The sequence below is a fragment of the Urocitellus parryii genome, chromosome 7 (assembly GCF_045843805.1).
Source record: "Urocitellus parryii isolate mUroPar1 chromosome 7, mUroPar1.hap1, whole genome shotgun sequence".
NCBI lineage: Eukaryota > Metazoa > Chordata > Mammalia > Rodentia > Sciuridae > Urocitellus > Urocitellus parryii.
The window spans coordinates 41,500,486-41,514,339 of record NC_135537.1 but is presented as its reverse complement, the minus strand read 5'-3'; the positions used below and the strand labels follow the sequence as shown (position 1 = coordinate 41,514,339).

The 13,854-nt window shown below is 35.4% G+C and overlaps 2 protein-coding genes across 5 annotated transcripts in view; one reads left to right on the top strand and one right to left on the bottom strand.

Annotated features, from left to right (window-relative positions):
• Positions 1 to 3,460, top strand: part of Cibar1 (CBY1 interacting BAR domain containing 1) — a 20,639-nt gene extending 17,179 nt beyond the window's left edge. For both annotated transcript variants that reach the window (XM_077800536.1, XM_077800535.1), the window contains 2 exons: positions 1,260 to 1,379; positions 2,703 to 3,460. In XM_077800536.1, coding sequence (XP_077656662.1) covers positions 1,260 to 1,379; positions 2,703 to 2,798 — 216 coding nt within the window. In that variant the 3' untranslated portion in view covers positions 2,799 to 3,460. The remainder of the gene's footprint in view (positions 1 to 1,259; positions 1,380 to 2,702) is intronic.
• Rbm12b (RNA binding motif protein 12B) overlaps positions 1 to 13,854 on the bottom strand; it is a 19,484-nt gene extending 5,630 nt beyond the window's left edge. The window contains exons 1-3 of one of the 3 annotated variants that reach the window (XM_077800534.1): positions 13,761 to 13,854; positions 13,514 to 13,581; positions 6,121 to 9,950 (exon numbers count right to left, since the gene is read on the bottom strand). In XM_077800534.1, the coding sequence (XP_077656660.1) occupies positions 7,052 to 9,922 (2,871 nt within the window). In that variant the 5' untranslated portion in view covers positions 9,923 to 9,950; positions 13,514 to 13,581; positions 13,761 to 13,854 and the 3' untranslated portion in view covers positions 6,121 to 7,051. Of the gene's footprint in view, positions 1 to 6,120; positions 9,951 to 13,513 lie in introns of all 3 variants that reach the window. The other 2 variants (XR_013343904.1, XR_013343903.1) reach the window with 2 other exon arrangements.

Genomic DNA, 13,854 nt, shown 5'->3' with positions numbered 1-13,854 from the left:
TACTAGGTATAAATGGCTTATTTAAGGTTATATAAGTTAAAGTGTAAATTCAGCTCCTCAGCCACATAAACATATCAGGTGCTTAGCCATCTTTTAGGACAGTACAGAACATCAAATATTTCCATCAAATCAGAAAATTCTATTTGACAGTGCTAGTCAAAAACAAATTTGGGAGAATGAAATGTGGTTATCAAAAGAGTATGTGGAGTACACAGAGAATTAATTGAAGGTGAGATAAGTTCTTTCAGAGAAACATTTTTTAAAAAGAGTAGCCTAAGGGAAAGGGCATAAGCAATAGAAAGGAGATATGAATAAATCTAGCTTTCAAAAATCTAGCCAGCTAGCACAATAAAAGAGGTTTCCAATGCCACGGAAAAGAAAAGTTTCAGGATTGGACAGGGAAGACAAAGACAAAGATTTTGGTGATTTTGGTAAGGGATTTTTGTGGAAAGTGAAAGCCCTATTGTAGTTTGCTAAAAAATGGAGATGAAGTAGAATATTTTAGAAAAATTTAAGAAGTAACACTGTACCTTGAAGTTTAAAAAAATATATATCTGGAGCTCATTTTCTAAAGGAAACCTTTGAAAAATGAACAAAATTTTTGTTTGTACATTTAAAGTTCTAAAGAAAAAATACACATTGGAAAGGATCAGGATGCTTGCTTTTTAAAATAAGGATACATTGAAGAGTTTGAAGAAAAAGGGAAGTTGAAGAAATTCACACTTGTTAGTCTGTATGTTAGAGCTATGGGGAAAGAAAAAACCAGAGATAGGATCCTAAGTTTAGTAGAGTGCTAAGATTTGAAAATACTCTCTTAAGGGAATAAAAACTGACAGGTCATGGCATTCCAGATCCTAATGAGATTGGAATCCATGAATTAATAGTGGCTCCAGTTTACTCTTATGTGATTTTCCATAGCAATGCTGCAATGAAGTTAAATTGATGAGTCAAGAAAAGGCAGAGCAAAAAGAATCAAGGGTATTCGAGCTACAACTGCCTTACTAGCTTGCATACTCTTTGAAGACCAGAACTTTTGCAATTTCCTGGTAAAAGCACTCAAGTTTTTGTTTCATAATTAATTATTGCCTATATCCCCCTTCATTGTACACTGTTCCAGTGGATAAGACTATCGTCTTAAACTCACAATAATTCAAATTTTGTCCATGAAGGGTATGCTTTAAAAAATCTTGATTAACTTGACTGTCTAGATTTTCATTTAGTATCTCCTTTATAAAAATACTGTTTTATCTTTGCAATAGGTTTTCCGAAATTCTCTGTATCCACAAGATTATTCATCTCGTTTAGATATTGTAAGAGCAAATTCAAAATCACCTTTGCAGAGATCACTGTCTACTAAGTGTGTATCTGGAACAGGACAGGTAAGCTAAAAACCATTTGAATCCAAGTTTCTGCCTTTGGAGCTTTTCTGTATTTAAAATGTTTCCATTCAGTCATATACTTTACTCTATCAGGAGCTATTTTCTGTTTTGTAAAGGACAGAAAACTACACTCTGTTATTTCTTATCTTCTATAGTCACACATTATTCTCTGAAACAGAACTCTTTGAGAGCCGAGATGAAAAGACAGAAGAATGCTAATGTAGATTTGTTGTCTGGTATATGAAGAGCATAGATTGTAAATTCAGTTTAAATCTTGCTGTCATTTAGATTTACCCAAAAAATGAATTACAAAATGAATTACACTGAACATTTTCATGACTCCAGCAATGCAGCTCTTTAGAGAAAAAAAAGAGCCAGTTTTCTTTTTTCTTCTAACATCCAGAAAGCCAAGAGTAACTGGACCAAGGATAGCATGCCAACTATAGTCTAGAGAGCTCTGACCTTTCTGTATCTAGCCTTCACAATTTAAAACTGAACAAAATATTTTCCAAGTACAACTTTTAGATGAAAATAGAAATCTGACTAAATACCTTCTATTTTCATTTGATTCTCTTCTAAGCATTCATTTTCTGCTTTATAGTTACATATTTCTTCCCTCAACCAAATTATATTTTACTATCTCAGCATTAATGTGTGCTTTGCACATATATTCCATAAACTTAGTCATTATATTACATATAAAGTTTTGACTATTTGAAACTAGTTAAATATTACCTAAATTAACTTATGTTTGTATAGTACATTATCCTAGGATTTTCAACATTAGCTCTATTGACTTGGGACCACGTAACTTAGGAGAAGGGTTATACTATCCTATCATTGTAAAGATATTAATTAATTAAACAGCATCACTAGCCTCTACCCACAAGATGCACAAAAAATATTAACAGTTGAAACAACCAGAAGTGTCCACTAGGAGTTATAATCACCCTTAGAAAGGGTTAAAAGCACATGCCAAACGTAAGCTGGTGAATTCAGATTCTCAATTCATTCCATTTAAGTCCCATTATTTTTATATCAGTATTTCTGTGACATGCCTAGTTGAAATATCCTTCTGTTTTTGCCATCCTTTTGATGATTTACTAATGCTGTTTTTGCAACCCAAGAATTTTTTTTTATTCATAATATACTGAGTCCATATTTTGTTACTACTTACTGGTAGCTATCTAACCAGAATTAAATGGTTAATTTCATATATATGATAAATTTCTATGTACCCTTGTAAGGGCATATAAAAAGATACCAAGAATGTAAAAATATTTTAATAAGTATCTTTATTTTTAAAATATTAATTTTTAACAGATAGCTACCTGTCGGCTAAGAAAGGATCAACAAGCAGATGATGATGATGAAGATGATGACGACTTAGATGTTACAGAAGAAGAAAATCAATTTTAAGTAAACCTTTTCATCTTAAATGACTTGAAATTCTGGATTACTAAACTGTAAAACTTTATATTCAGTTGATGGGCTTCACCTCAAAATGAAATCCTACTAAAATGGAAAAATAATTAAAGAAATTTATGCTCACCAAAAATGAAGGTTTTAAAAAATGATATACCCTAGTCATTTCAACATTCTACCCTAGTGTTATGTGATTTTTTTTAATATAAGTTCCAGTAAAAAAAAAAAAGGATTATGTATTTCAAAACATTTCAGATTAATTCACTATACCTAGTTGAAGTTGCAACAATAGATAAAAAGAAAAAAAAGATTTTAACAATTCTTCATGGTTTCTTTTTAAGACTCCCTGTTTTCAACACCAGAAAAGGTATGATTACAAATTCTACTTCATAAAGCCTTAAATAAAAAGCTTTTTTTTCCTCTCTTACCTTTATTAAAACTTATGTGTCATTTGATATGTAAATTTACAGTTTTCAACAAGAGTGTAATCAAATACAATAAAGGTACTGAGGCATTATGACAATAGGTTTTACAAGTGTCCATAAAGCTTATATTTTAGTCTTAAACAAAAGTGCTATCATACCAAACAATTATATGCGGTACTGCAATTTGGAAAAAAAAAAAGTAACTTTTTGGAATGTTGCCTTGTCTTGGAACACCATGCATCACTAAAAATCTCTTTAAAATTTTGCCAAGCTATCATCTAGTTAATGAAAGGTCATAAAGTCATTCTTATTCCTAAAAATATAAAAAACTTAATCAGAACCTTTTAGTATATGTACTGCTTTTATTTCTTTTAGGAAGGAATTATTCTTTTGTTATTTCCTGGATCCACAGATATTATAAAAATTATGAAATTTATAAAATCATTCAGGGTAACTGGAAAAAAGCAGTTATTCACAACAGAAAAATAAAAGTTTCTAGAAAGCTTTTTGACTTGTTATTCATGGTTCTGTGTTTAACAAAGTACGACTTCCTAAGACTAGTAATAATAAAATTATTTCAATGTTATTAGAAAATTCTCAAAACACTAAGTTGATATTGTTAGTAAATTTGGTGTTGTGATTCAAAGGAAAAAAACAGGGTTACAGTATTTTACTTGCTGCTTACTAAGAAGTAACTTCTCTTGAGCAACAGGTGCCTCACCTGTATAGCTAAAATGTTTTTTAATGAATCAATCAACAAATACTTCTGGAATAAAACATATACTAGGAATACTGTCAATGAAAATACCTTCATCAGTGTAAAATTAAGTTTCATTGTTTAAACTTAGTTAGGCATACTTACTCTTAAAGGGCCAGATGATAAATATTTCACATTTTGTGGTCCAAGAAACACAAACTAAGGTTATTATACAGTTACTTATGTAACCACTTAAGATATAGCCACATTTAAGAGTGTAAAAACCTTTCTTAGCTTCCCTGCTGCAAGCAACCAACCCAAGTTACTTAGCCTGTAGGTCTTCATCACTTTAGTGATGATCATCCTGATCAAGTGATAGTACTTCATATACAATTATAGATCATAAATATAAATGCAGTATCTAACGCAGTCCACTATTTAATGCATAGACAGAGGCATAGATAGAGTCAACAAGTCTTCAGAACTCTAGTGCTCTTAACTATGATAAAAATCATATTTGGGAATATAATTTCTACCTATCTCTTGATTATGGGATTAAGTTTACTTTCTAAACATGGTTTAATATTTTTCAGATACCTTCTAGACAAAATGTTTGGCTTTCAGACACTGGGTGTCATGATAGAGAATTAATATGCTATTTCCAGTGTATCTAATACATCTCTGGGCAGGACAGAAAGGAAAACTGGTTTTGAAATGACAGTTACAAAGGATGTAACACACTGTCTGAAATTGTGATGTGCTGATAAACTGGTTATCTGGGATGACAAAGGGAGGAGAATGCCCTGATTTGCTACATTTACCAATCTGGTATAAATAACTGCTTCCAAGGCCAATTTCAGTCATCAACGTATCACTGAAAGCTGAGTGGGAAAAAGACAGGCAAAAATGGCTCCCAACCAGTAGAAGCCAGCTATCTATAATTAACTTTTAATAATGTTGAAAAATATTAAGCCCTAAAATGTTACAGAATAAAATATTGACATCATTTAATTTCAAAATTAAAATACAAACTTGTTATTTACCATAGCTAGCCTCTCATCTACCTCTACCATCCCATCCCAGTTTGAAAAACAATCACATATTAGGTGATTTTTCACTTTAAGCTTTATCTTACTTAGCTTAATGCTGAGAGTGGATTCAAGTCTTCCATTCATTACTCAAGAAGGTTTAATAAAAATAAACCATCTATAATCATTAAGCAATTTAAAATATTATTTCTATTTTGTTCATCGTGCTTGGTTTAGATATTCCAGTTTTATGATTCTACCTATAAGCTTACTTACTAGTTTAAAGAGCCACCAGAGGTGCTCTTTGAAAACCAAACTGAGTAGTTTCACTATTAACCATAGAAATTTAAGTAGGCTTCTGTTGAATTTCTTTATATCAATGAAAATTAACCCAAGATATGTATTGTTAGTAACTGAAAAAGTAGTCTACTTCTGCAGTATCCTATAATTAATAATTAAACTACCATGAAACTTTCAATTTTATTCTTTTCTTTACTCAATGTGGAAAAATCCCTGCATCAAAGAATTTAAGAAAATTAACTTTAAATTTTATACAAACTATGAAAGACCAAGCAGTCAAATCGTGTTGGATGAAATGAAAAATTTTGAATTAGAAGCCTATATATAATGTGAGTATCCCAAGAGAAACCCTACATATATAAAAAACTCTTAAAGCTACTTTCTCCTTGTTTAACAATGTCTGAGCACTCTAGTTTTATCATTTTTTAAACTGACAATGAAGGTAAGAAAATAGCATTTACTCTTGAAAATATTTCCAGCATGGTCTTCCTGAAATTAAAAATACCACTTAACAAAGTGAGGCAGTGAAAGTATTAAAGAACATACTCTTGAGTAAGTGGTCTGTTTTGGGTAATTGGCTCCATGGCTTACTGTGACTTCAGGCAAGTTGCTTAACTCTCAAAACTTTATTATCTCATTTGGGATAAAAAATAATATTATCACAGAGGTAAATAATAAATCCTGTACCTTTCAGGGAATACTGAGATCATGCATATAAAACACTTATCATGCCTAACACATAGAAAGTGATCCATAAATGTCAGCCATGGGAATTGCTATGGGTAAAGAAAATCAAATCCAGTATTTGCAAAAATGTCTGCACTAAATGTTAAATATCAAAGTAAAAATTCAGTCTTACAACTCACATGAAGTCAGTCTTTGGATACAAGGTTTGAAGCTAAAATATGAGAACCTAAAAATAAACAAGTTATGTAAATCATCAGTAACTTCTTCCTAGAAAAACTATATCCATTTATCAAATTCTTCCCAGCAAAGACCCGAGAATCCCCCTAGTACCTTATTTTTATTGTCTTTTGACAAGACTATTTCATGTTAATTTCATCAATCTGATTAATAAGAAGTTGCAGAAACCACTGAACTATACATATTTCAGAATGTCTGGTCCCTCCCATCAAAAATGTAGTTTAATAGAGCTGTTGAAAAACCATAATACCCACTGCAATACTTTTATACAAATAAGTTAATTAGTTAAGTCTCTTCAGTTGTAATTTCTTTTATTTTTAAAAATTTTGCAAAGTTATGAACATGGAAACTTTAAGAATCCCCTAAGCTTTTTACACAAATAAATTTCAATTTCACAGTCTGTTCATTTTTAACTATTTATAATTAACAGGAGACCTTAACACAGCAATATCTCAGACCAGAGGGCATGAATTCTGCAGGCAGGTAGTGATGAAAATGCCAAACCTGAAAAATTAGTCACTGACCATTTCCTTATTACAGTTTCAGTAATATATGCTGACTACAGAATGAAATAAAAGTGAATATAAAATTTATTTTTCCCAACTACAACTCCATATAAGTCTGAGATTTACCCATAACATCAACAAAAATTAAACACTGCCCTAGCAAAGAAAAAAAAAAGCATATATAATTTTAAGTTAGAAAAAAAATAAATGGCAATTTGCAAGCAAAAGAAGCAGATTCACATTCAACTATTTACAGTTTTTCTATGCACAGGTCAAAATTAAACTGTTTCACCATATAACTAAAAATAAACACTTTTTTTAAAAAATGCATTTTACTGCATCAATACTGTGGGATTAGAAATGCTCTCTAAAGCAAAATTAGCTTAACTTTGCGGGGGCCAACTGGCCTATCATTTAGATCTTTAATAGCAGCCATGGCTTCATTATAGTTTATCATAGCTACAATGGCTTCCCCTGTAGGCAATCCTTGCTCATTATACTGTATTGAAACTGAATCAGGTATGATTCTATAACCGTGGAAAAAGTCTAAAATTTCATTAACATTAGCTTTAAATGGAAGATTCATTATCTTAACAGGAGTTACTCTACCTGAACCACAGTTTAACTTCTGATCAGGCATAAATCTCCCTTCAGGAAAACCTCCCATATTACGCTTTCCAAAATCAAATTTGCCACCTTCTGGGCGACCAAAATTGACAAAAGGGCGATGACTTCTAAAATCATCAGGTGGGCTCCTAAAATCCTCACCAGGAGGTCTGAAATTGTCAGGAAGTCTAGGATCCTCCTCTGGAACTTCCCTGGGGTCTTCCTCCGGGAGCTGCCTGAAATCCTCATCAGAAGGGGATCTAAAATCTTCCTGGGGACTCCTGAAGTCCTCATCAGGAGGGTGTCTGAAGTCCTCATTTGGAGGGCCCCTGAAGTCTTCATCTGGCATATGTCTGAAATCTTCCTCTCGGGAGCGCCTGAAATGCTCTGGGGGTGGTCGCCTGAAATGCTCTGGGGGTGGTCGCCTGAAGTGCTCTGGGGGTGGCCGCCTGAAGTGCTCCTGGGGTGGCCGCCTGAAATGCTCCTGGGGTGGCCTCCTGAAGTGCTCCTGGGGTGGCCGCCTGAAGTGCTCCTGGGGTGGTCGCCTGAAGTGCTCCTGGGGTGGTCGCCTGAAGTGCTCCAGGGGTGACCGCCTGAAGTCCTCCTCAGGGGAATGCCTGAAGTCCTCCTCAGGGGGTCTCCTAAAGTCCTCCTCAGGGGGCTGCCTGAAGTCCTCCTCCCTAGGGTGCCTGAAGTCCTCCTCCGGGGGGCACCTGAAATCCTCTTCCCAAGGGCGCCTGAAATCCTCCTCTGGTGGCCGCCTGAAGTCCTCCTCGTGGGGCTGTCTGAAGTCCTCCTCCGGTGGCCACCTCCAGTCTTCCTCAAGAGGTCGTCTCCACTCGTCCTCCCGAGGCCGCCTGAAGTCTTCCTCAGGAGGCCGCCTGAAGTGCTCCTCCCGAGGGTGCCTAAAGCCCTCTGGGGAGTGTCTGAAGTCCTCCGGAGGGAATCTGAAGTCTTCCGGAGAGTGCCTGAAGTCTTCTGGAGGGCGCCTATCAGGCTGTCGGAAATATCCCTGGGGATGCTTGAAGTTATCTAGTTGCCTCAAGTCCTCTAGCTGATACCTAAAGTTTTCAGAAGGGCCCACTGAGTAAATCGGTGGGTCTTTTGGATCAAATAAATGGGAACGGTCATCTCTATCATGTGACTCTGAACGGCCTTGTATTCTCTCACTGGACATCAAGGAAAAATTTACACCAAACTCCTGCATTTGTGCCTCAGATATAAGTCTTAACAATACCTCTGTCCCTAAGAATCTTCTTCGGTTTAAACGTTCAGCTTTAATAGCTTGTTCTTCTGATTTAAATTTCACTAGTGCTTCTCCCAAACCAACTCCTTTGTCATCAAAAAGCAAGTAAATATCATCCTCTGAAAGAGAAAAGTCTGCAAAGAACTTTTGCACTTCAACTTTTGTAACATCAAATGGGAAATTCCTTATATATATACACAGTTTCTGGCCAGAATAGCTTTCTTGAGAATATTTTTGTGAAACATGTCCTGGCCTCTCTTTCTCTGGTCTCTTCTTTTCATAACATTCAATGAACTTCAGCATTTGTTTTCTAGAAACTGGATCAATAAGAACTGGACGATACTGTAAAACAGTCTTATGTAAACCAAGAGCAGTATTATAGTCTTTCAGAGTCTTGAACATCACAAAGGCATACCGTGTTCTTCTTTCATCTTTATATAAAAATTTAATCTGTTCATTAGTCAGATCAGTGTCTCTAAAGAAATTTCTTAAATCTCTTTTGTTAATACTTAGTGACAGATTTTTTAAGTGAACATAAAATCCAAGAGGGGAGCGAGAACGTGTTCTTCTGGGAGATTTTGAATGAGACCGTTTTCGAAAATGTCTATCATTAATTCCTCTCGGAGAATGTTCTTCAGATCTTACAGCAACTTCATCCTCCTTAATTGCATTACCACCAAACTCAATCCATTGTTGTTCTGAGCCTTGCATTACTTCTATAAATCTTGAACCCATAAAACTTCTATGGCACTTAAGACCTCCTGAAGCATCGATACACGAAGCAAATTTTACTATGGCATCACCATTATTTCGGCCATCATGATGTTTTAAGAAAATTACTCCATCCACACACAAACCAGAGAAAAAGACACGTACATCATCTTCATTTACTAAGTAAGGCAAACCTCGCAGAAATAAATAAGGATTCTCGGCCTTCAATGGCCTTGTCTTTCTTGGCCTTAAATCATCAAGTCCTGTACCATTAGTATGAAACCCAGCATCTTGATTCATTGAAGAGCCATATCCAGAATTACTTTCTTCTTCCTTCATAGCCTCAATAAAATTTGATAGGCTGCCAACCCCTGATGCCCCAGATCCTGGTCGCCCTCTTCCTACACGATCAGTTCTTTTCATTTCTATAGTCTTCTGCATTTCTGCCTTGCTACTAAGAAAGAGCTCTACAGATGAGTCCTTGATAAACCCTCCTGATCGACTTATGGCACGTCTTGCATCTTCATCTGTTGCAAAAATAATAAAAGCCTCCCCAACTTCCCCTCCAATTATATGCACTCCTCCATCAGGAATAGTCAATCCCGTGAAGAAGTGACGAATATCCACAGGCCCCGCAATAAAAGGAAGCCCCAGTAAACGGATGACTACAGCCATGCTGAGCTCAAACCACAGCAATAATGACCTGCAGACAAAAAGGTACACATAATAGCAAGTCTTATTTTTTAAGTACCTTAGCCTAAACTAAACTTAATAATTACCTGGTTCCCATTTCCTTCAGCATTTATAAATGAAAGCAAGATACAAGTTCACAAAAATATTGATCTTAGCTAATTCTTAAAGAAAACAAAGAATAAATTTTCTCCCATCCATCTAAACATACAAATAAACCAACTATCCTGAAGAAACATATCACCCATCCTATACAATAGGAACATCGAAAATATCAAATCTTCCTTTGTAAGTCTACCAAATTCTACTTCACAACAAGACCAAACTATTTTCAGACTCATTCTGAAACATGTTTCCTAAATGTAAGAGAGATTAAAAGTATTTTACCAACCACAATGAGTTTTATATATTTAGAAAAGCCATCCATGGTCAGTATATAATGTCTTCTCATGATATTATGTTGCCTAACACTATGCTTCGCTGGTTAGACATAAAACAGAACCAATGGTACCAAGATGTACTATTCTATTTTATATGATTTCTGTCAAGCCTGTGTGAAAGCCTTAAACTCTGGGTGTCTTACCTGTTCTTTTTATTTCTTGGAGACCTGTTAATTCTGTAAAAGCAACTTAACTGTGGAAAGAAAATGAAATACAATTAATCTTTGAACCCTGTAATTGATCTCAGTGCCCGATTAGGATATCCATTTCAGAATTACCTATCAAAAGTGAAACAAGGAACTGCAATTATGGGCATTCTAAGGCAAAATTAATTATCCCTCTGCAAAAAGTGCAAAACCCAAGTGTAGACAGACATCTACAAATTATTAAACATAAAAATGTGCTGAAAGTTATACTACTCCTTGATTGGAAGCAGAATGAGGGAATGTTCAGTGATGGTTACATGGGTATGTATATTTATCAAAGCTTGATGAATTAAGGTCTATGCATTTTGATGTATAGAAGGTTTACATTCACTCTTCCCCCATACTGGGGATCAAACCCTGGGTCACACTACCACTGAGCTACACCCCTACTCTTTCTTGTGGTTTACATCCACTTAAAACAACAACAACCAACAAAACCCTGTTATCCAAATATCAATTTTAAAACAACACACATTCCAACAAAAGACCTTCTATCACTTCCCCCAATGAAAATCCAAGCTTCTAGTTCATATTTATGTCCAACTCTCTTGCCATTCTCTTCTACCTCAAAAGGTTAAGACCAAATCAAATTAATGGACCATTCAAAATGATACAATGAATACCAAATAATACAACACCAAAGCCTGAAATTCAAAAATCCAATTTTTAAAGCAATAAATCAAAACCAATGAAAGTGACTATCTGGATACAATTTTAAGTTCTTCACATTCCAAACATAGAACCAAATTTCATGATCCCATAATCAAAGAAAATACCCCTAAAATTAAAAAAAAAAAAACTCCTTATGCAATAATCCTAGAACTATTAAAACTCATCTGAATGTTGATTAATATAAAATCTTATCACACCAATATCAGTCCACTTTGAATCATTATCCTGTACTCTATTAAGGAAACCCTGACAACAATGTATAAATATTTAGAATATTGGGATTACCAATATTAACAAGTGAAAAATCCAATTTAGCATTTTTGTAGAAAACTTGCATCTAATTATTTAATGCATATCCAAGCTAAGCTAACAATATTTGATGAAGTCTTGCCAAAAATATTTAAGACCTGCCAAATCATTCACTGTAACCAACATGTCTTTAATATATAAATATATGTTGGCTTCACATATTACTTAAGTACCATTTGAATACCATTACTTAAGCACCACTGTCCACAAAGTGAAATCTAAAGACATATTCCTTGAGAACTGAAAGATGGTTTTCCTTTAAAAAGGATCCACAGATTAAACTTTTTAAACTATAAACTGAGCAAAGATAACAAACTACCTGGCATAAGCTATGTCTGAAAAATATTGGTGAGGTTTACTATAAATTATCTGCATAATACAACTTTTTTTTTCCAGTATAAGCCTAGTTTCTTCAACAAACTAATATCCACAGCAAACACTTCAACAAAATCTATAAATGGCTTCTGGAAAACTTGTCCATGTTAATATTTCAAGACTCCTTATATTAACTGGCTTAGCTACTTTTTATTTTTTTAATTTTACAAAGCATCATTAAATAAGCATCATTTTCTCTGTGCCCAGCTTTCTTTTTAATTTACAAGGGATTTACCCTGAGAACATAAATTCATTTGCAAGCAAACAAATTAAAGACACTACAAGGAACAGAGTCAAATTCAAGAAATCTCTAATAATATATCCTAATTTGCTATCTTACCTAAATATCTTAACTAAAACAATCTTAGCTAAGTAGTTTCATGAGCACCAATCCCAAGAATTCCAATTCAAGCAAACTATTTAAAAAGTTTATTCTAATTTGCCACTGTTAAATAAAACTAATAATTAAACTTCCTTGTCCTTGAGATACTAGGGTAATGAGATACTAGGTAATCCCTCTACAGTAACAAATCTAGGAGACAACCTATAAAAGACCAGCTTTCAAAATGAGTTGTTTTCATGTAGTTCCAATATGCTGTTTTCTTAAGCAAATTCTCCAGAAAATTCAACACAGTACACAAAAAGCAACACACACAAATTATCCTGCTCCTAAAATTTTCCTAATTATGAATGCAAAAGTATTTTTGTGTTAAGGACACAGTGATTTTTTAGAACTTCTATGAAAAGGAAATGAACCCCTAAAAGCTCATTTGAGGGCAAGCGCATTTTAAATAATTGCTTATTTGATCCAGTGCTACATCCCACTTAATCATCATTTTAGCTAAATAATATAAAATGTGCATCTTTTAATCAAGACTGAAAGGAAAACAGGAGGGGCGACTGAATTTAAGAGGTATTATGTCAGATCCGTTTGATTTTAACTGGCAAATAAAAAGTCATCTTCCAGACATGGTGAGGGAAAGAAAATTCTTTTGCTTTGCCTGTTGACTACTTCTTAAAACCCAAAGTTATGATGAAGCATATTCAAATTCTAAATATGAACTTCAAGAAAAAATAATCTACCCATTCCACAATTATTTTTTCTGATGACCTGCCTTTTGTAATGCAGATAGTTAAAATAAAAACCAAAAGCCATGGTCCCCAAGAGGAACTGTAAATGAAGTTGAATCCACATGGCACAGGAATTCCCATAATATCCATCATCGTCAAACGGCAATCCTCCGAAGGCATCGATTCTAAGCCCAAAGCCTTTGTCCACACTCCCAGGGGTCAGAGCTTCCTTCTTTTACGCCAGGCCAAAGTTGCTACGTGGGATCCGATGCTGTCGCCAAGACCTTCAGCCAAAATCAGCCTTCCAATTAACCAGGACCGCCCAACCTCCGTGCCTTTCCTTTACGCTGTCCCAAGGGCGAACATTCCACCCTAAATCACCACTGGGTGAACTGCCCTCAAATCTAACTGAAACGCTTTTGCCCCTCTCAAGCCTAAGGAGCAGGGCCTTCAGAGCTTCCCTGCCACCACTGACTACGATGACATAGCAAAGAAAAAAATACCTATGAGATCCTTCGCGATCTTCAGTGTCAAGATCACTGGGAAGCGCACACACACCGCCACAAGGAGGCTGACAGGAGAGGGAGAGTCGGTGTTTAGCTAGAAGAGGGTGCCCTAACGGCACAGGCTACGCTAGATCCTGGCGCGGCCGCCGGCCCCGCCTTTCCCTGTTCCTCCGGCTCGGTCGCCAACCCTGCCCACCCCGACGCCCCACGGGTGACTGCTTCGCACTTGGCAGTAAACACACACCACTGCTCCGACTCGGACACACAGGCCAGGGGCTGGGGCACTCTTCGCAGCAGCCTCCACTGAACAGGCAGAACCCTCAGTGAGCCCGAACAAG